The sequence below is a fragment of the Strix uralensis genome, chromosome 19 (assembly GCF_047716275.1).
Source record: "Strix uralensis isolate ZFMK-TIS-50842 chromosome 19, bStrUra1, whole genome shotgun sequence".
Classification (NCBI taxonomy): Eukaryota; Metazoa; Chordata; class Aves; order Strigiformes; family Strigidae; genus Strix; species Strix uralensis.
The window spans coordinates 13552013-13575532 of NC_133990.1; the positions used below are offsets into that span (position 1 = coordinate 13552013).

Genomic DNA, 23520 nt, shown 5'->3' on the forward strand with positions numbered 1-23520 from the left:
GTGCAGCGGGGTGATGAGGGCCCGTCTCCTTTCAGCTACAAGTGTTTAATTCCTGCAGATGACATCTGCAGGGAACCTTTTCTCTGGTCTTTTGCCTTCCAGCAGAAGTACCTTGAAGGCACTTAGGACATTATACAATAAAAAGCCTGTTCCTGTCACCTCAGGCCACGAACTGATAGGAGACCTCAGGTTTGCCTCCCCTCCCACTCCCTCTACTTTGCTCTACGCTGAATTATTCAGACAGCAAATCTGCCCAGCAAACAGCCCGTGAGCAGCCACCCCTCAAGCCCACGCGTGGCTCTAGTCTGGGGTCCAACAGCTGTCAACCAACTTTAATTGTATACCAAGCTGTAAGAAATGTTTTGGGCACTGGAAGGGAAAGTCTGCACCAGCCAGAAATTGTATCGTTTGCCTGAGAAAAGAGGAGAGCGAGCAGGTAGATGCAACGAACTGGCGACACGATGCTGAAGCTGCTGTGACTTGTGTGGGAGGTGACAGATGCTCCATGCCAGCTGCCTCGGAGCTTGCTATTTTTTGTCACTTCGTGGGCAGCACAGCCGGGGGGAGGCTTGGGGAGACGCCGGAGCGTGGCAGAGATGTGCAGCAGCCCTGGCACACTGCGCAGGGGAACCCGCTGCCGCCCCCATGCAGCTCCTAAAGGTTGGGAACCACTTGCTAGAGAGACTTTTGAGATTTTCTCTTTCCACGAGAGGGTGTTTGCGGGACAGATTGGGCGCTGGATAGCAAAACTGGCATCAGCAGCCTGGGGCTGGGATCCACAGCTCCTGTGCAGGTGGGATGTGACCTTGGGACGGGCGGCTCCAGCCGGGTCCTGCGATGTGGCAGGAGTCAGCACATGCTCATACAACATCTACTCCTTATCCCAGCAGCATCATTCTTATTTTTGTAGCTTTCAAACATGGAAAATAGGAAAAAAGGGAAAACTCACGGCACCAAAGAACACCAGCCGCTCTCCCCTCCTGGGAGGGTTTTCACATCCTGCTTGCACCATGACTAAATTAAAGGAATTAACTCCTGTGGGCTGTTGGAGCTGAAGCTCCGTTTGCTGTTTCTCCCGCACATCCCTCTGCCTGGAGCCGCTGCTCTGGAGGAAGCGCAAGGAGAGGTGCAACATTATTTTTATCTCCACACCCACATGCTGTGCGAAAGCTTAAAAAAAAAGTGCAGCGCCTTTTGCAGCCAGCCTCCCCGAGAGGCTCTGACTCACGGAATAACAAAAGCGCACGTGTGAATGGAAGTTATATACTTTATTTAAAATGAAATACCCTCTGTAATCAGAAGAGTCTAAACTGAACTAATAAAAGCTGGGGATGTGCCAGTTCAGGTGTTTCGCTCCGGCAGCTCAGCCTGTGGCCTCCTTTAGTCCCCGCGGTAGCCCGGGGCCAGCAGGTACCACTGCTCCAGCCTGCCTGGGCCGTGTGTCCCCACGCCGGGGGGAAGGAAGGTGGGAAGGGCATGAAGTGCCCACATCCCACCACTGCACCGTGCAAGCGGGCAGTGCCCTTCAATGAGACAAGCTAGAAGAGATGCTGGCAGTAAGTTTGCTCTCACTGCCGGTGTTTTCTGTTAACCCTCTGCCAAAGGAGTGGAGGTAGCAGCAATACAACCCCTCTCAAGGCTGGTCTCTGGGACTGGGACTCATCCAGGCTCCCCAGCATGGCCCCATCGGAGCCACCCAGGCTGGCTGGAAAACAGGCTGCTTGCAGGATGAGGGATAGCTCTGGCCACAGCAATCAGATTTAAAAGGTCATGTTTTGGAAAGCAGTTTAGATGACATTAATTATTAAAGCCTCATAACGCTTGTATTAAGGGTAATAGTTTTCCATGTGATTTATATAGCACTGAAATTCATTACCAATCTTCTAATGATGTTAGGGTCAATCAGGCACAAGAATGCTAAATGACTTGTCCCAAAAGGACCAGGAACTGATCCAAGGAGTTTTGGGATGCTCTTATCGCTGACCTGTGCTCTTTCCCTCCTTCTGCCCTTGCACTCATTGCTGGTTGTTTTTATAACCATTTCTGATGGATTTTTCCTGAAAACACACCTAATCAGTGTTTCAGACATGGTTACACTTGTAGAAGCAAATGAATCCTGTTAAAAGAAGAGTGTTTCTGGAGGTGTCACTGAATATGTTGAAGCTTTAATGAAGTTTTATATAGATTGTTGTGGAGTGGTTTATATGGATTTGAAGTCTCCCTGTTGTGGGCACTGAGTTTTAGAGCTCTGAATAGAGGAGCGAGATAAGGGGTGATGGGTCAGATCCTCAAGACTGAAAGAAAAATAGCACAGGTGTGGACCAAACACTGGTTTGTAACCTGAGAAAGAGCTGGTTTGTGTCCAGCCTGCCCAGATACCCGTGCCTCCTGCAGCCGCACGCACGTGGCAAGTCAGGAATAAGCACAGCTTTACTAAAAGGCCATTCCCTGAAAACCAGACTTGACTGGGCAAACCCAGCAGCTGAAATGCTGCTACAAACCTCTGAGTGTCCGATCCCCTGAGCATCCCCACTCACCTGGGTATTTGTAACACGCACACACACCTGGAGCTCGCAAGAGCGGGAGGGCAGGGGTGGGAAAAAGCGAATATGAACCAGGACAAAGCCATCGGTCTCGTCAAAACCAGGAGCATTGCAGACCCTGTGAGCATTGCAAACCCTCTGGGTACTGCAAACCCCTCTGAGCAGCTCTGGCTTGGCCTCGCTGCGGGGTGGCAGAGGTGAATTAGTTTTCATTAAACTAATGCAGGAAACATCAGTATGCATACACAGCCTTCCAAAACCCAGCTCCTTTCAAAAATAGTTTTAAGAGGAAATTTGCAGTAACCCCAATACTCACCAGTAACTACCTCATGTGCATTCTGTGCTCCTGAGAGGCAGAGTCTGGCCCTTCATCGCACCTGCTGTAACATCCAGCCACATGGGTCAAATACTTTATGTGGCATTAAAAGCCTCGTCCCCAGCCCAGCAAACGGCCACACTGCCATTGCCTTTGGGGAGCAGCTGAACTTTTGCTTCCAGCTGAGCCCTGGTGCTATGGGGGGGGCGGGTCTGAGCCCTCTGAGGAAAGGGAAATTCATTCCCACCATATGAATCATCAGCTCTGCTGTGGCAGAGATGGGTGATTTTGCCATGTTGGGCGAGAATAAGATCTAAAACACTTCTAAGCAAACTTCCATTGCAGGGTTGTTTTTTTTTTCTCACTCAGGTATTGCACTTTAAATTGGTTTTGAAACTTTCCCCTCTCCTTCATCAGATTGTGCAACAACATCTCCTGAGGTGGGATGTCGGGCAATGACTCAGGGACCAGTAATGAACACTGGAAGTGGCAGCTGGTGTCTGACACCATCACCCTGGCAGCAAATGTGGCGAATCCCTTGAGAAGGAGACAGCATTGACTCATGTCCCGTGAGATCTGCCTCATTTCATGCTCCTCCTTTGGGAAAAGCAGGAAAATAAAGCAAAAAAGAAACCCTTGCAGGTAACTCTGTGGGTCCAGACTTGCCACCATCTGTTCTCCGGTCAGATCCCCATTTCTTTGGGCTTAACATCACTTTAGGAACGTGACAAGTGACAGATGCAGTTGGGGAAAACATCACTTTGAGGACAACCCATCCACACATGGCAAGAGCTTTCCAGATTTGGGCCACTCATTGATTTGTCTTTGCTTTCCCATGGCTCCACTGGGCTTACTCAGAGGTTTTTTCAGCCAAGCAGCGAAGGTTGCCTTTGCCAAAGCAGGTGGGATTATGATTACCTTGTGGTAATTAATGCCATCATCATTTTAGCTAACCTAGTAGCTCTCAGAGGAGATGGTTGTATTTGCGACTCATGTACCAGGCCTGTAAAAGTATGCTGAATTTTCTAAATCAAATACCCAAATCTCTAAAGAGAAGTTGGGGCTGGGAGAGGGAGGACGTGCCTTCAGCTGCAGGTGGCAGCCACGAGTAATTGCTCCTCAGTTCCTCAGATGCCCATTATCGATATTCATGTCAGGCTGGAGTCACTTCCCTCCCTCACAAGCCTCCGCGTGCCTCCCATTTCCCCAAGGACAAGTCTGGAGGGTGTTTAGAGACTCTTGTCTAATGAGCTTCATCTCACCCAAAAAGCCAACGACCCCGCCAACGGCTGCTGGAGCACTGGTGGTTTGGTTCAGCTGTAGCCGGAGAGGGCAACGCGTGTGCCTGCTGCCTGGGTGCTTCGCTGGCAAGAGGAGCAGAAATGAGCTAGGAAAGGATGGGGGTTTTCCTTAACAGCCTGGTATTGGGACTGCAAAGAGCTTGTTCGCATTTGGGACAATATTTCTAAGAGGTTTAAAGGCTGTGTTGTTCGTATCGGTTGATAATGATCATTTGGGGTATTAGGAGACTTGACAGGTCCAAACACCCCAGTGTTGTATTTCTGGGGAGCTGAGTGCTCCCCTGGCAGCAGGGCCAGCTCCTGAGTCCACCCTGAAGGCCACGGCTGGGAATGAAATCCCACCCAGCCCCTGTCTGAAGAGCCGAGGTGGCAGGAGATGCAGGTCTGGCAGCATGGAGCTCCGAGGACCCCTCTCCTCCTGCACTGACTCTGCACATACACCAGCTCAGGGCAATGATGTCTCCAACTCCCTCTTCTGCTCCACAGAAAGCTTGCAAGGCCTGAGTTCATGGGCTGAGTTCATGGACTTCAGGAGAAGCTGCACACATTAGATGAAGACTGAGTAAAATGTAGCAGCTTGGAAACACTCTATGAGAAAAAAATTCATTTCAACCATTCCTTTGGGCAAACTCAGCCAGACTTTTCTGCAAATGAAACTAACCCGATTATTGAATTAGCATGAGATTCAATACATTTGAGAGCAAGCAGAAAAAAACTTGTCCGTCAAGTTGTCACAGTATTTGTACACTGCTTTCAAATTTGGAAAGTAAAATCACATCACCCCAAATGAGGCAAGTGCCTGGACTCGAGGTGAGTATGGCTGGTGGGACTGAGAGGTCGTGTCCTGTCCTCCGGGAGTGCTAAACTGAGTATTTCACAGCAAAGGTGGGCCCCTGACCATCATCAGTCACCACAAACAAACCCTCTTCCCAGGGAGAAAAGGCAGAGTGGAATGAACCACCCGGGGCTCACACACACAGGGACGTGAAAAAGTGAACTTTGAGTTTTCTTGGGGTCTAACTGCTAAGAAGCAGGGCACATCCCTCCAGCACCAAGTCCCACATCGAGCTGGGGGTCACATCCTCCAACCCGAGACCTCGCTTCACTCCTGGGGCTGCTCTTCCCTGCACCATCCACACCTGCAGCGGCTCAGGGATGCTGAGCCCAGCGAGCAGGTCAGCCAGGGACCTGCTGGCTCAAAGAGCTGCCTGCTCACCTCTCAGCACGCACAAATCCTCTTACAGACACATCTTTTCTCCACTTAAGCCTCTTTTTCTTTTGATTTATTAACAGGCATTAAAAAAGGGCCCAGGTTAAAATTCTGTGTATGAATGGAGAATCAAGGTCTGGATCTGGGTGAGCTCTGCGGCTGATCACTCCATAATCTCTTCAGCCCCTGGGCTTTGCAGAGTCAATTTTAAAATGAAATTTCATAACGGCAGACCAAACTCGCACAAAAGTAATGATCAGTATTTTTATTCATACACACTTGCTTTGAAACTACAATTAATATTTAACAAAAGCATTTCATGCAAACAAAGATTGAAGATATTGCAAATTAAGAAACAAAAAGATGCTGTAATTTATACATCAGTCTTGCCCACTATACTTCCAATTATTTTTATTTTTTTTTTTTTTTTAAACGGAATGGCCTCTCCAAATTTTCTGGTAGCATCTTGCAGACAAATGATAAGAAAATAAATAATGTTCTCCTCTTTATAAATACAAAATTTGGGTTTTAAATAATATTAAAAATATGAATGAGTTCACAGTGGGATTACTCCTTGTTTAAAAGAAGATAACATTAAAGTAACATGCAATCGTTTTAGAAGTCTCAGGTGTGCTCTGTACTGTCGTGCAACACCAGACACGTGTTGGGAAATGCACATTTTTAAAGGAGGCAACGAGCTTTGTTTTGTTGGAATTCTTTTTTTTACATTCATTTTATAGCACATGAGAGAATAAACGAAAGGCTTTGTGGGGAACAAGCCACAGATAAAATTTGTATTATCACTGCAAGAAGGTTTTGTTCTGCTCCAAGTCAGCAAGGCATCTGAGTGGGCAAACTCCACTGGCTTCCGCGGGATGTATCGCGGCGCTGCTCCGAGGCAAACCCAGTGGCCACGCTCTGCTGGACAGAACGGGCACCAGCACATACTTATTTTTGCTGAATTGGGGCTTACAGGCTTAGTGCTGCCAGATGCTGGATCCCGCAGTCTTGGCTCCAGTAAAGCAACTAAGCACACAGCGAGCTTCGAGGCAGCGGTTGCCCGGATGCCTTGGCCGGCCAAGAGAGGAGCACGCGGAGCCCTGGAAGGACGGAGCCATCGGCAGCGTGGCCTCGCAGGGTTCAAACAGAAGGAAAGTAAATACAATTCAAATAGTTCTTAGGAAAAGGTTTATAAAGATCAGAAACATAATTTTGCTTTCCATTAAAATGTTCCTGTCACCAACTCACAATTATAAAATTAATTAACATTAGCTGTAGACTTTCCAATGTATCCCATAGTGAGAAGTGAGCTTCAATGGAAACAGGCTGGGGCCAGTCACTGGTTAAAATTATTAATAGACTGCTGATTTTTATTTTTTTTTTTGCTTGACTGACAGTGGAGGAAAAATCACAGCTTCTAGGGCAGTTTTCTTTACATTTGAACTATGGTGTCACAGACAAGGAAAAGAAAAGCATGAAGATATACAACACAGGAATACATTAAAACATCAATGGAATAAACCTGTCATGGATGGACCAGCTGCATAAAGAATATCGCTTCTCCTTCAACAGGAGTCAGTAGAAACATTATTAGAAAACAGCTGTGCTGACCTTTACACATAGGGAATCTCACCCTCCAATAATCAGCTTTACTAAGACTTCCATTTACATGGAATTTTTAAATTGCACATAGAAATCTCAGTAACTGGGAAAGAGGTAAATGCAGCTGACCTACACAATCAGCAAGCATCACTCCCCACCGCACCCTGACTCCAGTTAACAAAAGCTGGACTCCAGATTCTGTAAGAAATATATCAGATCTGATTTTATTTCTCTTCAAATGGTTTCAGCAGAATTACTAAAGCTCTATAAAAAAGTAGAAACAGCATGGTATATCCAGCAATACCATGTGAATCAAATAAGCTGATTTAATCTTAAAAATTATAATAATACTTACACAACTCTTTTCAGGTTAAAAGTGTATTAGAACCATTACCTAAGAAGTCCTCACACCTCCCTGTGAGGTAAGTATTATTATCCCCATTTTACAGATGAGGTAACTGAGGCAGAGAGGTTAATAACTTGCCCTCTCGCTCGTTTTTCCTAGGAACAGGAGGGCTGTAGTGCATGATGATTATTCATCATAAGGCTATTTAATTACCAATTGTTACTGGCACAGTTACTTGTTGGTAGGAAATCATACATGTTTATGGAGTCAAATCTTATTTAATTCTTCAACTGAACTATTTAAGATCCCATCTAAGAGTGTGGAGCCAAGGATGAAAGTGCTTTAGCTTGTCTACTTTTTTACTACTTAGCAGCTCAGCGCCTACCTACCGAACAGCACAGAGAGGTAACGCATCGCCTAGAGCCAACACTCATGTTTTCAAAGAGACAAAACCTATGTACAATAATTTATGCTAATGACTAAAAGAACTGAAAATCACATTAAACGTTTCCAGAAGTTTTGTGGCAGGTCCAAAAGCCCACTGTAAACTCAATACTGTAAATATGCTTTCTACTCATATCAAAGTTTTATTACTGGATTATTATTATTTCCAATGATGTGTTTTGCTTAAAAAGGAGGATCTTCCCCCTCTGCTAACTGCATGTGTCTCCTACGGCATTTAGCTGGGATTGCATCCGGATGCACCGACTGAGAAAACAGACTTTGCAAGTGGAACTACTCAATCCTGGCCCTTGGACATGTCATCTTTCTAGCTAGAAGACACGTTCCTCTCTCACTTGACCTTATTAATTTTACAGAAGCCCAGCATTATTCAATTGAATTCACCCCAAAAGACAGGATGGATTTCAAAGGCCAACAGCATTTAGATATGATGAGTTCTTTTAAACTAACAGATGATTTCCAGAAGAACTTTCTTCAGTTTGTAAAAGGAAATTCAATTGTATTTCTGGAAAGAATGAAGGATCAGAAAGCTAAATTGCATTCCTTCTATAAACTGGATTAAGGAGCAGTATTTTATTATGGGAACATGCTCTCTCCTTCTCACGTATGTGCAATCCTTGTTAAGAGGACCGAGACTGGCCGGGGGGCAAAGTGGCTGTTCTGGAAACCCACCACCCTGCTGAAGTGACTTGAGGGTGGATAAAAACACCCAGATGCTTGAATAATGAAGAAATTTGCCTAGGAGCCAGTTAAGTCTCTTTTAATCCCTGAAAATGGTCTGGAATTTTTACGTGGCAGACCTGTGCCTCCCACAGCAGGAATGGGGCTGCTCTGGAGCCCCTTGGGGCTCAAGCACATGTGGGATGGAAATTCAGCTCCCAAAACTTCCACCCCAGCTTCAGTGCATTATAATTTTCAATTTGACTTTTAGAAATCTTTGTGATAACGTGGGTGTTCGGATTACGGTTGCTATTGAACACCAGTGAAAGAAAAGCAGCTCTAATGCCTCTCCCTCTGTTGATACATGTTGTCTAGAAAACCAAATCTTGTGAAAAATATTATATAAATAACATCTGTATTAAAAAAGATATGAAAATGCTTCCTGGATACTTAAGGTTTTACTTGCCATTATAAACTTCTAGATGATAAACCACCTGGAGTTCTCATTAAAGGGCTGGTCCAAGTGTGAGCGTTCACGTGCGAGTGCACTGGGCGGAGCAGCGAGGAGTAACACAAATATTCAATCCCTGCTTTATACAACCCTGTCTTATTCCTGCAGGATCCATGAGTTCACAGTCCCTTTTCATAAGCGTTACAGACACCTACAGAAGATGACATGAGATGTGACAAGCCCAGGGACTTGAGGTAACAACGTTAAAGAGGAATTTCTGCTTCTACATCAGAAAAACTGGGGAGCAAATGCAAGTGCCTAAGAAACTCATTATGGGAAGTAGCCAGAAAAGGAGCAGCTCTGTTCAGGTGTTGGACCAGCTCTTTAATGCTGTGTTCTGGTGTGAACAGCACCGACTGTCACAGCTGTGCCGGCAACAACCGCCTGCAACGGGACTACCCTGTACAATTCGTATTTCATCAGGAAAACCAGAACTGTTGGGGAACATCTACCTGTGAGATCTCCTGCCTGTTTGTGGCTTGGTTCAGTTCTGCCCCTGTACTGCTTTTCTTACTTCCAAAACCTGTGTGCTGGTATTTCTCCCAGTATTTTCCTTTTTCAAAAGCGTCTTTTTCACTTCACATTCTTAAAACACATGTAATGCCGCCTCTCGGCAGACAGACTTACTTGAGAGCCCCTTCTTTATTCAAAATCTGAGCCTCAGTAATCTGTTGAATCTTTTATCTTCTACAGCATGATACTCAGATTTTCCTAAACTATGGCAGGCTAAGCACATTCAGAAAAACATAAATAGTCATGAATGCTGCACTAATCCACATGCGTTATGGTGAATACCATAATTTTTAAAGTATATAATATATAAAGAAGAAAATTAACTCCCAGACTTGGCTGATAACATATTTGACACAGAATAGTTTAAAAATTTTACTCCTAAAATGTCTTAAAAATTTGGAGTTCTGTTTATTTAGGCAACAATCTGAGTTCTTGTTAGTTGGTCAGTGCCCCTCGCTAGCCGAGTGTTTTCGCATCCCTCAGCACAGGCTGGTTCCCTCACTACAGCCCACTCGCCCTTGCTCAGGAGATGCCCCTTGCTTCGAGCTGGGGCTGCAGAAGGACTGTGACTGGGCAAAACCTCTGGAGTGTTGCAAATCACGCGTCCTAGGCACCAAAAATACGCTTCTGAGGGCACCACGGGTGCAGAAGCAGACCCCGATGCCGTTCGCATCCAGTCGTGTTTCACTCACAGACTGTCCCACTCCACCACGGGTCATCCCCGCACCTCAAACACTTGGCTACTGGTTTGCAGGATTGGATCTTCCTAACAGAATCTTTGGCACAGGTTCCATGTTTTATTGTCATAAAAGATGATTAGAAAGTAGATTCCCCTCCCACCCCACCCCCCCAGTTACATATTCTAGTATAAATTTAAGTCTTTTATGGCAAATATCTTACTTTTTGAATATGTTTACATGCTGGAAAAATTGTAATCAGTCTGCATGCAGCAACAGAGACATCATGCTTCTGACATCGTCATGCACATCTGACAGACAAAAAGTGCCTATGGCTGCTAACAGTAACAAGGCAGAAGGGACAAAAAAAGGAAAATGCACTGCCTACTATTTTACATGCTGTAACAAAACCAAAATATGCACAAAAAATATTTACTGATATTTGAATTAATATCTTCTGGTAAGTTGTAAGAGGAAATATCAAAATTTTTTTATCTAAGTAATAAGAGAGGAGAAGATTGCATTAATTACAGTGTTCATCATTGCAAATAAAGTCTATTTCCTTCTCTGTAAGTAATAAGCAGACGTGAAATGAAAGCCTAATTGAACCTCGTATAAAACCTGCAGGTAGCAATTATTGTTTAAAAGTAGACCTACTTTTAAAAAAAGAGATTATACCCTAAGCCATTAACAATATCCAAAACCTAAAGTAAAAACCAAAACAATAGCAATAAAACATTTAGCTAAATCTAAATGATGTCATTCAGAACAAGAACTTCACAAATAAAGCACAATTTGTTTTATAAAATTTTTATAATACTCTTTATGCTTGATATGATTATGTCAGTAATATAGATCTGCTTATTATTAACCCTTATTATTAAGAGTTATTACTAAACATGCAAAATTCATTGCATGAAGCATATGTAAAATGTATTAAATTCCATTCTATCAATAAAACAAGTTTTAGGTGCTTCTTCTTTCAGGCTTGATTATTCTACAGCCCAAAGTTTTCTGAATTAAAACTGATTATTTTAAGACTAAATCTCACTTGATTTTCATGAGTTATTCTGGAGAAATCAGGAAGTCACTTGGGGCTGCATTCTTTTGTTAATTTTGTACACATAATGCTTTCTTCGATTTACCGCCCTATACTGCAGACTATAAATAAACACATGTAAATAGATTTAAGAGATTACAGTTTTGTTTTACATTCCAGGCTAACAAATCTCATAGTAAAATATTGGTATTAGAACTGGTTAACAGTAAACTTGAGGAGTGGTGTAAATGAAATTAACCGAACAAACAATGGCACCCTGGATCACAGAATAATCTCATGGAGATTAAAATTCACAAAAATATTATTAAAATTATTACTATTTATTATTATTATTATTATTAAAGACAAAATTTCACCCTTGAGTTTATCACATGCTACTTAGCAAAGATCCTAGAGATCTGGCCATCGCTGAAGCGTGTTTAAACTTGGTGTTGCTTACAGGATCGGTTCTCGAAAGCCTCAGGGTCTAATTTGATTTTGTCCCCCCCTTCAACCCACTCCCGCCTTGTTTCTGTCATAGTTCTGAAACAAGTACTTTCAACAATTGTTTTGCAATGCCTCTCCTCCCTGGCGTCGCCGCCGTTTCGGTCTCTTGTGCTGCTGATCTCCCCGAAGTCACCGGGCAGAGCGGGGAGGAGCGGTCCCGCGGAGCTGAGCGCTCCTGTCTCCCAGCATCCGCACCGAAGGACTAAATATTCGAGGTTGTTTTTTTTTTTTGTTTTTTTTTTTTCCAGACCATGTGTTAGATTATTTCTAACGCAGGAGAGTGGAAAAGGGAGCAAAAGGACAGTGGGAAGTTACAAAAATATATAACGTACCAAAAAATGGGTAAATTTAGACGCGTCAGTGGTGACTTCTAGAGGAATAAGTGGGCACCGTACACTAATTTACCTCCCATTAAGACAACATCGCTGTTGCAAAGCCAAAAACCTGAATAAGTGGCCTTTCCCCCATCTCATACTTTCTAACCCTACAATTTCCAGGCCCAAATGGAATCAACAAGGCAAAAGCCTAAAAATTGTAGGGTTAAGGACCGCTCCCCACTGCGGGATTTGTTCCTGTTCCGCCATCTCATGCTACATTTTGTAAAAGGGGGTGTATGAACTGGGGGTTGACGTAAGAGAACCCTTCAAAATCTGTTTGGTCTATGTTAGCAATGACCAGCTGATCCGGAGGTGTTAACACCGGCTGTCCTCGTGTAAAGAATTTATCGAAGTTTTCAGCACCTTTGCCACACTGCAAGAAAAAAACAAACAGAAAAACAGCTGAAAAAATCAGCAATACATTGGCCGTTCCAGCTTTCTGCAGATTTTTCAGGATGCAAGACTTTCCTTCATCTCTTATGAGTAGTTAAGAGGAAATTTTCTTTTCAGATATTTTAACAAAAAATCTCAGGTAAACAGAGAAGTTTTAGAAAAGTTTCCATCCATCAGCATGAGGTGATGAAGTAAAGAGGCTTTAAATATTCAGAATTACTGGGATGAAAAAGGAAAAAGAAAATATTTTTATGGACAGGTATTGGCAAGAGATACTTCATCTGTCAAGTCATTTCATTTTTCTTAAGAACTTTATGATGCAAAATTAAATTCTTGTGTTAGTCTCTGTTTCCTTCACGATCTGCAGAAAGCCTAATGTAATTATTTCATACGCTTTGATTCTTCATTGTACAGCATATAAACTCTTGTAAATTCACAAACGACAGCAGAGCTCCAGTCCTGGGGACTGCAGGCGGGAGCTGGGGCAGGGAGCGCATCCTGGGAACAGGTCCTCCTTACAAAACGTGCTGTGACAGCTTTCCTCCTTTTTTTGTCTGAGAGAAGAGACACGTTGTCTTGTGAAGCCCAGCCGAGAAGGGGGGTTATATATAGCTACACGCTGAACACAACTCATTCAGAACAGAGAACAAAAGAAATCAGGTTTGCGGAAAGGATAGTTTTGAGTAATGCAGAAAACACTTGAAAGGCAGGGAAGTATGATTAGAGGCAAGTTAAAAAGGATGAAGGTGGGACCAGAACAAAATTAGCTTGGGTGCAGGAAAAAAATGCATATTTGAGGAAAACTAGGCATCGAATATAGTGGAGAGGTCTAAAGGAAACTGGTAAATCTGCTTATCTCTAAACTATCCACTGTAACAGATCTTCAAAACCAGCGTGGTTGTGTGATAAAGGCCCTGAACGTTTCTTCCTGTTGTCCCTGACCCCCTCCTCCCTATCCATCCCTACAATATATCTACATGTGGATTTAGAGGATAACGTGACACTATTGTCTTCAGACTTAGAGGATAACTTGGAAAGGGTAGAACATGGCTTGTACAATAGGCCAATATTAAACATTAATTTCTCCAAACTAATGCAACATGAATAAAGCTGCGCATTTACGGGAGAAACCAAGTGAAGGGGGGCCTGTTAAGGGAATTTGAGGATGAGGTGTTTGGCTCTTTTGAGAACAGCTCAGTCATAGTTTTCAATCTTCTTGCAAAGCACCTGGCACGTCCTGGACTGGGACACGCCACCCGATCTGAGCTGCAAAGAGCTCTTACTGCCTCAGGCACAAGCTGGTTTGTATTTCAGATGAAAAATGCATGCTCAGGTACTGGACTGCAGTGCTCACAGGAGGACACTTGTTCAGCCTTGGAAGGACACAAGCAGAGGAACACTTCAGCAGGTTAAAGGCTAACAGTAGTCTGCTTTTTTCACCCGGGGTTCTGCACTCACCGAATACCCTGGTGCCCACTGAAGCCAGTGCATTTTGGTACAGAATCTCTGGAGAACAAGAATGGACAGAGCTGAACTTTGACAAGGGAAAACTCTGCATCGTTGGAATGAAAGTTGATGTATCCCTAAGTCAGCAGTCAAATTTATTTAGAGGCAATAGAGTCAACCCAGAGCAGCAACAAAAGGGCTATCCGTACAGGGAAGACTTTGTTAAAGAGATGTTCTACAGATATGCATCATCCTTCCACAAAAATATGCTCTTTTTTCTTTAGGTTTTTTTTTTTTAATTCTTCTTTTTTCAACAAGTGGAAGGTATTAAAACAAGCTGTATATTGAAACCAAATTCCCTGACTCCATTAGGTCTCTCACTATTGCTTACACTTAGTAGAGGCTAAGAAATAACTCATGTGAAATTTGGGTATCTTTTGGGTGCAAATATAATAATTTGTCAATAATTTTGCATCTTCAATTACATATTTGTCTTTACATTACAAAGTAGCATTGCTACTGTGAGCGTTAATGCAGTATTAAAGCAGAACTGAAAATACAGGACTCCTAGAACTCCTAAGCTTAAAATACGAGTAAAATGTCCTTCCTGCCAAATAATCAGACTGTGCCTGTAGCCTGTGAAATGTCAATCTGGAAGGGAACACATTATTTAAACCAACCAACTGCTGACCCAAAATCTGCAGCTCCGTGTTCGAGTGAGATCCATGGCCGTATGCAAGAGCAGCAGGATTATTCCTGCAGCAATGTGCTTCCTAAAGAACATGCACCTACAAAGGTTTTCTGAAAAAAACCCACCCAAACAAAGCCTATAAATACATCTACATCTTCAAACAGATGAAGGGTCATTTGTTTTTTGCTTTCTAGAATCAATATAAACAGAATCAGCAATCACAATAAATGAGTTGCACAAAGTGTATGTTAATATCAGACTTGGATTTTAAATTATTTTCATCTGGGAAAGTCAGGCTCCGTGTGAATACACCTCGGTGTATATTAAAAGCAGCCTGTATAAACAAAACAGGTCATGATAACCACAGAGACAAAGCACAGCTGCTCTAAACAGAAGCCAGGATCTGCCATGAAACATGCTATGATGGAACCAGACCATACTTCAAGCTTTTAGTCCCTTCATGCTGTTGTTACACTTAACTTCAAGGAAAGTCTAAGCACTCGGTTCCTGAGCTAATAAAACGTACAGATGTGAAGGTAGATTTGCTTTACAATCAGCTTTAAATTTGACTCAAGAAGCATGCAATGAAAATCTTTCACAAAACAGGCTTTGAAGAGGTGCAGCTCCCCTTCGGACAGACAGCTCTGGGGACCAGCTGGGCAGGGCTGGCAGCACCACGCGTATTCTTTACTTATTTACACCCTTCCCTGTGTGCAAAATCCACACCATACGAAAAGGGTGTTTCCCCTAGCATAAAATACTCTTCTCAGCACACAACTCTCCTCCTGGTGATGTGAAAAAGTCGTTAGTACACAAGAAGAGACGAATACATTCTGCCACCAGGTAGTGGCCTCCCTCTGTCCATTAGTTTGTGATAGCACACTCGCATGTCTGTATTGGTAAACAAACCAGTGTACAGACCAATGATCCTGTACCTGCAGTGCTACAGCCAGCTACACATCTCAGTTGAAACAGAAAAAGTGTTAGAGAAGAAAGATTCGATGATAGGACACAATCATTTACAGCTGTTCCTGAAAGCTTGTATTCTTGCGTGCAAATACTTTTCTTTGCCTGTCAATAAAGTCCAGTACATGCTGAAAGAAATTCTGTATCAACAAATACAGTTCTTCAAATTCCGTTATGCAAACAGTTCTCACGGTAAGGATGTCTTTCACTTGTTTGGATTTCTAAAATATTCCTACGGATACATGCGTGTAAACCAGTAATAAACATTAAAAATAAATCAGGAATTATTCTTGCAAACTTGGAAGATGTGGGTTGCATCACTCAAGGATGGGGAAGACAACCCCCCCCGTGCTGTGTAGCCCACCATGGAGGAAATTCAGCCCCGTAACTCAGATACCTTTAATCACTGACTTTAGATGCTGCTCAGAGGAGACAGTCGGGAACTGCATTGAGTACATGTCTCAAGTGGCTGATGTGAATATGCCAATTTTCCCTGTTTTCAACTTCTGCAGTGCATGACCATCGAAGTCAAGACTCAAACCACCGAGAGACTTTTTTTGCAAGGAACAAAGTACACTGGGTTATGCTACAGGGTGCCAAAACATTAGCAGATTTGCAGACTGGTCTGCCATAATCAAATTGCCTTAGTTTAGAAGTGTCCCAGATTTGCAGCACCATCAAGCCAGCATTAATCTCACCCTGCGGGAAAGCATGACTGCAGACACATTTAGCGAGGGAAGTACTTGGCATCTCACTCACCACTTTAGGTTTGAAAGGTGGCTGAATCTCTCTGCTTTCCAGTTTTTCCCAGTCAATTCTCCGGAAGAAAGCATGTTCCCTGATGTCTCTTTCACCTTCAAGGCCACAGCCAAGGCGTTTTGCAGGATGTTTAGTCATTAGCTATTAGGAAGAAAACACCAAATGATGAAGTTTAACACTGGAATGATTGTGATGCTCTTGCTCCTCTCCTGAAGATGCAAGTTGCTAATAAAATTGTTTTGAAAAGCTAAAATTAATTTTTTGACGATTAGTTTTCTTGTTTGATTACTGGAGACAGCACGTCAGCAGCAAAATTAAGTGTTGCACTTGAGAACTTTTTCCCATTTGGCAAAGGTTGCTGCTGGAGGTGTGGGTGCAGGTGGTGCCCGGGGCAACCTGCCATCATGTTAGTTCACAACTCACTCCTCAATTTCACCTTTCGTCTTTCAGTTCAGCCTTATAAATCTCCAGAACAGCTTCTGCCTTCCCTCAACAATCAATTAAACATAATAAATTCCAATATACTAAAGCTGTACAAAGTACAACCTCCCCCTCTTTCATTTTTCTGGGCTTGTTTGAGACATCTCATTACAGAGTCTACAATTTCTTGGCAGCCAGCTGACAATATCTAATCTGTGTTTCCTCCCTTGCATCCTTAATGACATCTTGGTCAATACTATAGCCAGTTGCATAGATTAAGCAGACTTGGGGAAAAAAAACCCAAACCCACCAGCATTGAATGCTTGGAAACAGTAATATGCTCCCTAATTAACAAGCTCCTCAAAACCTTTTGATATGTATGTTAGGAATTGAGCAATGTAGCCTGCAACTCCCAGTTCCAGTATTGTGAGGACTTTTTAAAGCTCTTCTACAAATTATATATGATTAATATACTGCTGGGAGTGATACCTCAACACATCTTTTTAAAACCTCAGCTGTACCACTTTAGGCTCTCTCCAAATGTTGAGTTGATCAGATTCCAATTTTGAACCTAAAATAAAAGCGACTCTAAGCAGACTTTGGGAAGTCGGCTGTGCACTGGGCTAGGAATCACATCCTTCTTCAAGCTTAACAGCAACTTTCCCATTTTTGTTATCTTTTCTAACCCCCTTGCTTTAACAGTAGGTGACATAAGAAAATGTGAATAATGATTCTAGTAGTTTTAATTCTTTCTGAAGTTACTGCATTTACCAAACTCAACAAACTCTGAACCAGTGGAACAGATGTCAAGCAGACAATTCAATTCCAAGAGCACAGCGGGCACGTTGTCTTGCCCAGTGGTGTGCAGTCCTGGGACTGCTGACCTACTGCTGACTATAAGGTTCAGAAGCTTTCTCATATCGACTTCTTCACTCAGGTGTAATGCCCACGGAAATTTGGGATTAATTTGTTAGTTTAATACAGACGATGAACATGTTAGTATCACAGAGACTTGACCTTAAACCTAGTGGTGCAATGCAATTTTAGCTTTCTGACCTCCCTTTGCATAAGCACCTACCAGGACAGCAGCAAGCAGGAGAGCTGAAAACAGGGTAATTAGATCAAGTCCAAACTGTGCTATTTGAACGTATGATTTTCACAACAAGGCATCAATCTGCATGTACTTTACAAAAATATATCATGTTTAGTTTCAGTTGCTCAGTGTGTCTACACTGGGATATGCTTCAAAATTAGAGTGCTCTTTCCTTTTACCTTGTTGCTCTAAACAGCTTTTCTTTTCCTTGATGATTTTTCCTTAAGGGATTAATATCCAGCTCATGTACAATACTTCATAAATGGTTGCAAAGGAAAGGAGGAAAGTAAATACCAAATTAACTGACACTAAGTGCAGTGATATTTTATCAGTGTAAATAATACATCAAACAATGTTTTATAGATGGTGGTTTGGAAAAGCTGCAGACTGACGGTACTCTAGGGAATCACACGGAGTCAAAGGAAAGTCAAATGAATTATTTTTTCCTGAGCTAATCCCCTGAAGTCAAATCTATTCTTTTCTTTAAAAAAAAATTAACTTAACTTAGAATCTAAGATAAATTTTAGGCCACACAGGTTACCACTGGGTCAGGATTTTCCCACAGCTTCCTTGCATTTACGCTAAAGGTCTTCACATAAGTTCATCTTTACCTACATTTAAAAATGACTCTTATTAACTCTTTTGTCCTGCTGCTGGCATTAGGCATCCTGCACCGAGGACTTGCTGGAGTACCTGGTGTCCATCCAAGCTGAGAAATCTCCTCACCCTGCAAAACTGAGGTTGGGCTGCTGAGGACTGAGAGGCAAGGTGGGTGGAGATGTTTCACACCACCTTCCTGTTTATAAATCCTGCTTGGGATTTGGCAGCTACTGATTCTGACATTTGTTCTTACCATAAAACAAGCAGGCACAGCGGGAAGAGCTGAATACTTAGCAGTGACACCAAGCCATGAGCACTTCATGACAATATAGCTTAGCACTGCCTGACAGAAGTTCCACTTAAAAATACTACAGTACCATATCAAAGCCAGACAAATTTAGTTATTCACAAGGATTGCCAAAAAAGAACTTAATGATAAAGAAGCATCTATCTCACCCCCTTGCAGATGGAGACAGCTTCTTTGGACAGTGATTTTGGATAGGAAACATTATGCTCCATTATGGACTGGAAAAGTTCATCTTCATCTTCTCCATCAAATGGAGGCTGTTGAAAATAAATCACAGGTAAGTTACTGGGTTTTGTTTTTTTGTTTTTTTTTTTAAATTCTCCACTTTTTATGAAATGACATGACAATACTATGGCCACACAGGCTCAGGGCAAAGGTGCATCCAGCCCAGCAACCTGCCTCCAGTCAATCATAGATGCCCAAAGAGATCAGTATATAAGAGCAGTGGTCCTTGCCCAGGAATACACACCAAACTCCCAGCCATCTGCAGCTTGGGTATCTTCTGACCCAGAAGTTTAGTGTTTATTGGGCTCAGGTAGAAATCAAGGAGACAAATTAATTTCTGCACTCAGCATGGCAGCCAGGTTAATGAAATGTGTGCAGGATTATCTCCATGATCAGTTTTTAAAGCTACTGTGCACCAGACAGCCAAAATACTTTAAAGGGTGAAGTTTGGAGACTGTAACTTTCAATTACCTTGTGCTGAGGTATAACCATTCCTCACTTAATGCCAGTTAAACTCCAGTTTATTTTACAAGACATGGCTGTAGACTCTGCTTCTGTAAAGGGGAGACTATCACAAGAAAGGGCTGCATTTTATTTTTAAATATAGGTGATGAGGAAAGTGCCTGTGGGTGCGTCCCCAGGATACGGGCACTGTGTAGGACTCAGCTAATGGCAAATCTCATTTTCTCAAAAGCATTCAGATGCCTAATATTTGCAATGCAGACTGTAAATGTTAACAACTGCAATTGCTCCACTTTAAAAACTTTTGAAATGTCAAGTGGAATTTAGTAGAGAAACTATTAAAGCCATTTGTTAAAAATGTATGTTTTAAGCTTAGGAAATGCATACCTTTTGCTAACACTCATTGAAAGCCAATTGCAGAAATCTCTTCCAACTCAAGACTAATAGAATTCCTTAAAGTTGGTAGTTATCTACCATTTACTGTGGTACAGTGTTGTTTTTCTACTCGAGTGACTCAGAGAGCAGCATCTCATTAACTGTGCAGAATAAGGGGTCTGTAATTTAGCATATTTCAAGTGGTGAGACCCATACTTTACCCCTAGGACATACAGTACAAAAACTGTGTTCTTGTGACTTAACTGCAATGCAGAGCATATACACACTTTTATTATGTTTCCCTGTGGTTTCAAGCTACTAAATGATATTTCTTCCATTTGACATGCATTTTCCTGCTCAAGTGTCTCCCATTCAATTTTGAAGATGGTTATTTATAACATTATTACAGTACAAAGAAGCCATATTCAATGGCAGTGCCTGATTATGTGGGTGCAATATAAAGAGCTTAAAGCCTAAACACATTCTTTGTTGAGTCAGTCAAGAGTACAAGGAGATAATATCAGTATGAAAGGCCGCAGGCTTGTCCTCTGATGGTCTAACCCTTTGGGGAGCCTTGAAAGAGAGCAGCACTGGAGAGGCAGGAGGAGCTCACAGAGAGCATGAGAGGGTGACTCTTACCTGGCCAGCTAACATCTCATAGAGCAGCACTCCATATGCCCACCAATCCACAGACTTCCCATAGGGTTGGTAAGCAATAATCTGTATAATCACAAAAAAAACAAAGAAAAAATCCCTATGTTAACTAACACCCAGTCTTGTGACATATTAGATAAATAGTGACATGCAGAGATGAACATATTTCCTTGAAAGAGCCCAGAAAGCCAACCCCGTAATCCTCACTCTAGCTACTCATTGGTTTCAGTGGGAGTTAGACTGTTTTGCAAACGTTAGTCTAAACCCACCCGCATCTTTTGGTACTCTGGTATCTTGGAAAATGCAGCTCTTAGGAGATCCTGGGATGTGCATCTGAAGGCAAAGGAGGAAGTACAGCAGTACAACGCAGAAGACAAGGCAAAAATGTTATTTATCCATTTGTGTCAAAGCCTGAAATCATGAGACTCACTTAACTTAAAGATTATCAATAATTAAGCCTTTCTTTTCTTTTCAATATTTATATTTTTATTCTGCTGTAAAAGGAATAAAACTTTAAGAAAAGAGCAAACCCCTGAAAAGCTCAGTTACATTTTCCCAAGTTGCATGATTAAGATACTCTTACCATGAAGCTAGATACCAGCTACATCAAAAAATAAAGCGGTTTCTGCTGTTCAGCCTAATGGAAATGCCAAGTATTTTCATCCTCTGGGTTCACATCTGACTCACACAGCAGCACAAATTGAGTTCTGACACAATGAAAGGCTGCATGTGCCAATGGCACGCAGGTTCCCTCGTGCGTCATTTTCTTTAATCGAGGCCTCTTCAGAGATCAGTGTTAATTTATTTAAGAGATGCATGTGGTCATGCTATAGAGGAGTTCTGAGGTGCAGATGTTCTCCCAGATCTCCTTCTAAATAACTTTGAAGGGATATTGTGAATCGTGAAGGGATGCAGGATGTCCCAGCCACGGTCCATCCACATTGGGGAAGGCAGTATCAGAGCCTCCAACCCCAACGTCACTGCTCCACTAGAATAAGCAGAGGACTGAGGCAGTCATTACTCCAGATGGGCTTGCATTTATTTTCCTGTTTGCATGCATTTTTATTCTTTGCGAAACAAATTGCTAAGACAAGTACACATCACATACATGAGATTTTTTTAGTTTTCTGAAAGAGAAGTTGAACTGATAAGTTTTGTAGTTTCTCAAGAAAAGAGTGAGTCACGAGTTCAATAAAGCAGGACTGCCTGGCTACTAAGTAAAATTATAGCCTCTATGTGAATATGTTTTTTTTCTGGGATAACAGCAGCACATGAATTAAAAATTGCTGCAATGTTTCTAAGCAAAACATTTCAAAATCAATTGCACCTTGAAATATATTACACAACCATAAGTAATAACAAGATTCTCAGCTGGAATGCCCTACATAAACGCAATCTTTATTAGTTGTCTTTTAGCAGTAATGTGGGCTTTAAAAATTATATTTGGGACATTCATTTCATATTATACTGGTTGACATACTTGGTTACTCTTCGTTTAATTTCTATCACCAGTAAGTTCCCAGAGGTCCGCTGGAATCAATATTGCTTCTTGAAAGACTAAACACTTTCAAAATTTTATCCAGAAAAAATACTGGCCTTTACACACAGAAAATGATAAAACATTTCACCCTCAACCCTTCTCTGACAATCTCTCCTTGCCTTATGGAAAACAGTATTGTATCAGAAAAAAAAAAGGGATATTTTTCAGAAGGTCATTAGTTTATAAAAGGGCAGAACATTTTGTACAATAAGTGTGCTTCATGTAAGTGGTTTTGGTAGAAACAGTTTGTTTCAATTAGCAAATGAGAAAAAGACGGATCCATAGCACTGAGAAAGAAAATGCTGCTACACCACCATAGTTCCCAACCTGGGAGTTAGGTCTGTCCAGGAGGCCACAGTCTACTTCTCTTCCTATTGTGAAAGAGTCTGATGGGATTACTGAGGAGAGAAAATCTTTTAAATACGGCAATGCAATGTCATAAAATGAAAGATGTACAGGGATGGACTCAATGACGCTGTTTGTTTATCCAGCAAGAGGTGAGTCAAGATTGGGTCATTCTCTAAATAGCATTCTCATCAGCAAATGTAATCTGCCCCAAGTAAATCTGCCTTTGTGAGAGAATATCAAGCAGAATCATCAAGAGAGACAGAATTAACATGAAAAAAGCTCCTACATTTAACCTAATATATGGTCAGAGTCACTAAAACGTTTGTCCTATTTGATGCCACATGTCAACATCAGCAGAAGCATCTGCTGAACGGACCAGTGCCCCCTCTGAGCTGGCACACCCTTCCCTTGCCTGAACCAGCTGCATGATGAGAGTGGGATTTGAGAAATAAATATGGACATCAAATTCCATTAGGACTGGAAAGGTCCCACTGCAGAGCAGTCCCACTGCAAATGCAATGAAACCACATTTTTCATTGAACCTATGGCAATGTAGCAGAAGGTGGTACTGTCCATGTCTGCTGCTGTACACAGGAAGTTTTTTTCCTTTAATCCTAATTAAATACACCCAATCTGAATCACCAGCTTAATCCTGGTTAGGATATGATACAAGTGAAACACAGAAAAGCAATCTGCCACGTTCATTTACCAACCTCTGTGTCATGCACGGAAACCGGCTTTTATACTCATAATATTGGGAGCTATTCAAAGCACTAATTGGAAAATGTAAACGAGAGGAAAGAACGCTCACTTCAAGGAAGGAATTACATGTGGGAGGAAGCAGATGAGTTTTCAATATACAGTCAAACATGCATTGCTACAAAGTCAGCAAGTTCTAAATGTCGTATTTTCAGTAGTTCCCTCCTCCTCATCTAGAAATCACCACGTATTACCTACCAGCTGCTGCACTCAAAGCCATCACTGGCTGCCTTGCAGCAGCTGCCAAAATAATCCTATCTGCATGTACAAAATTCGGTATCTTTTAGAACAAATAGGGGTATATTAACATGACCTCCTGTCCCACTGCAGTGTGCAGAGCAGACCCACAGAGCAGTGAAGAAATTCATGGGCCTAGAAATGAAGACCCATACCCTCCTCCAGCTATGATTCCTGCTTT

The 23520-nt window shown here is 42.3% G+C and overlaps 1 protein-coding gene across 1 annotated transcript in view; it reads right to left on the reverse strand.

The window, feature by feature from the left end:
• Positions 1 to 5620: 5620 nt before the first annotated feature.
• The window catches only part of PRKCA (protein kinase C alpha), a 160545-nt gene continuing 142645 nt past the window's right edge, over positions 5621 to 23520 (reverse strand). The window contains exons 14-17 of the mRNA XM_074889307.1: positions 20441 to 20521; positions 18889 to 18996; positions 16320 to 16460; positions 5621 to 12437 (exon numbers count right to left, since the gene is read on the reverse strand). Of these exons, the coding sequence (XP_074745408.1) occupies positions 12273 to 12437; positions 16320 to 16460; positions 18889 to 18996; positions 20441 to 20521 (495 nt within the window). The 3' untranslated portion in view covers positions 5621 to 12272. The remainder of the gene's footprint in view (positions 12438 to 16319; positions 16461 to 18888; positions 18997 to 20440; positions 20522 to 23520) is intronic.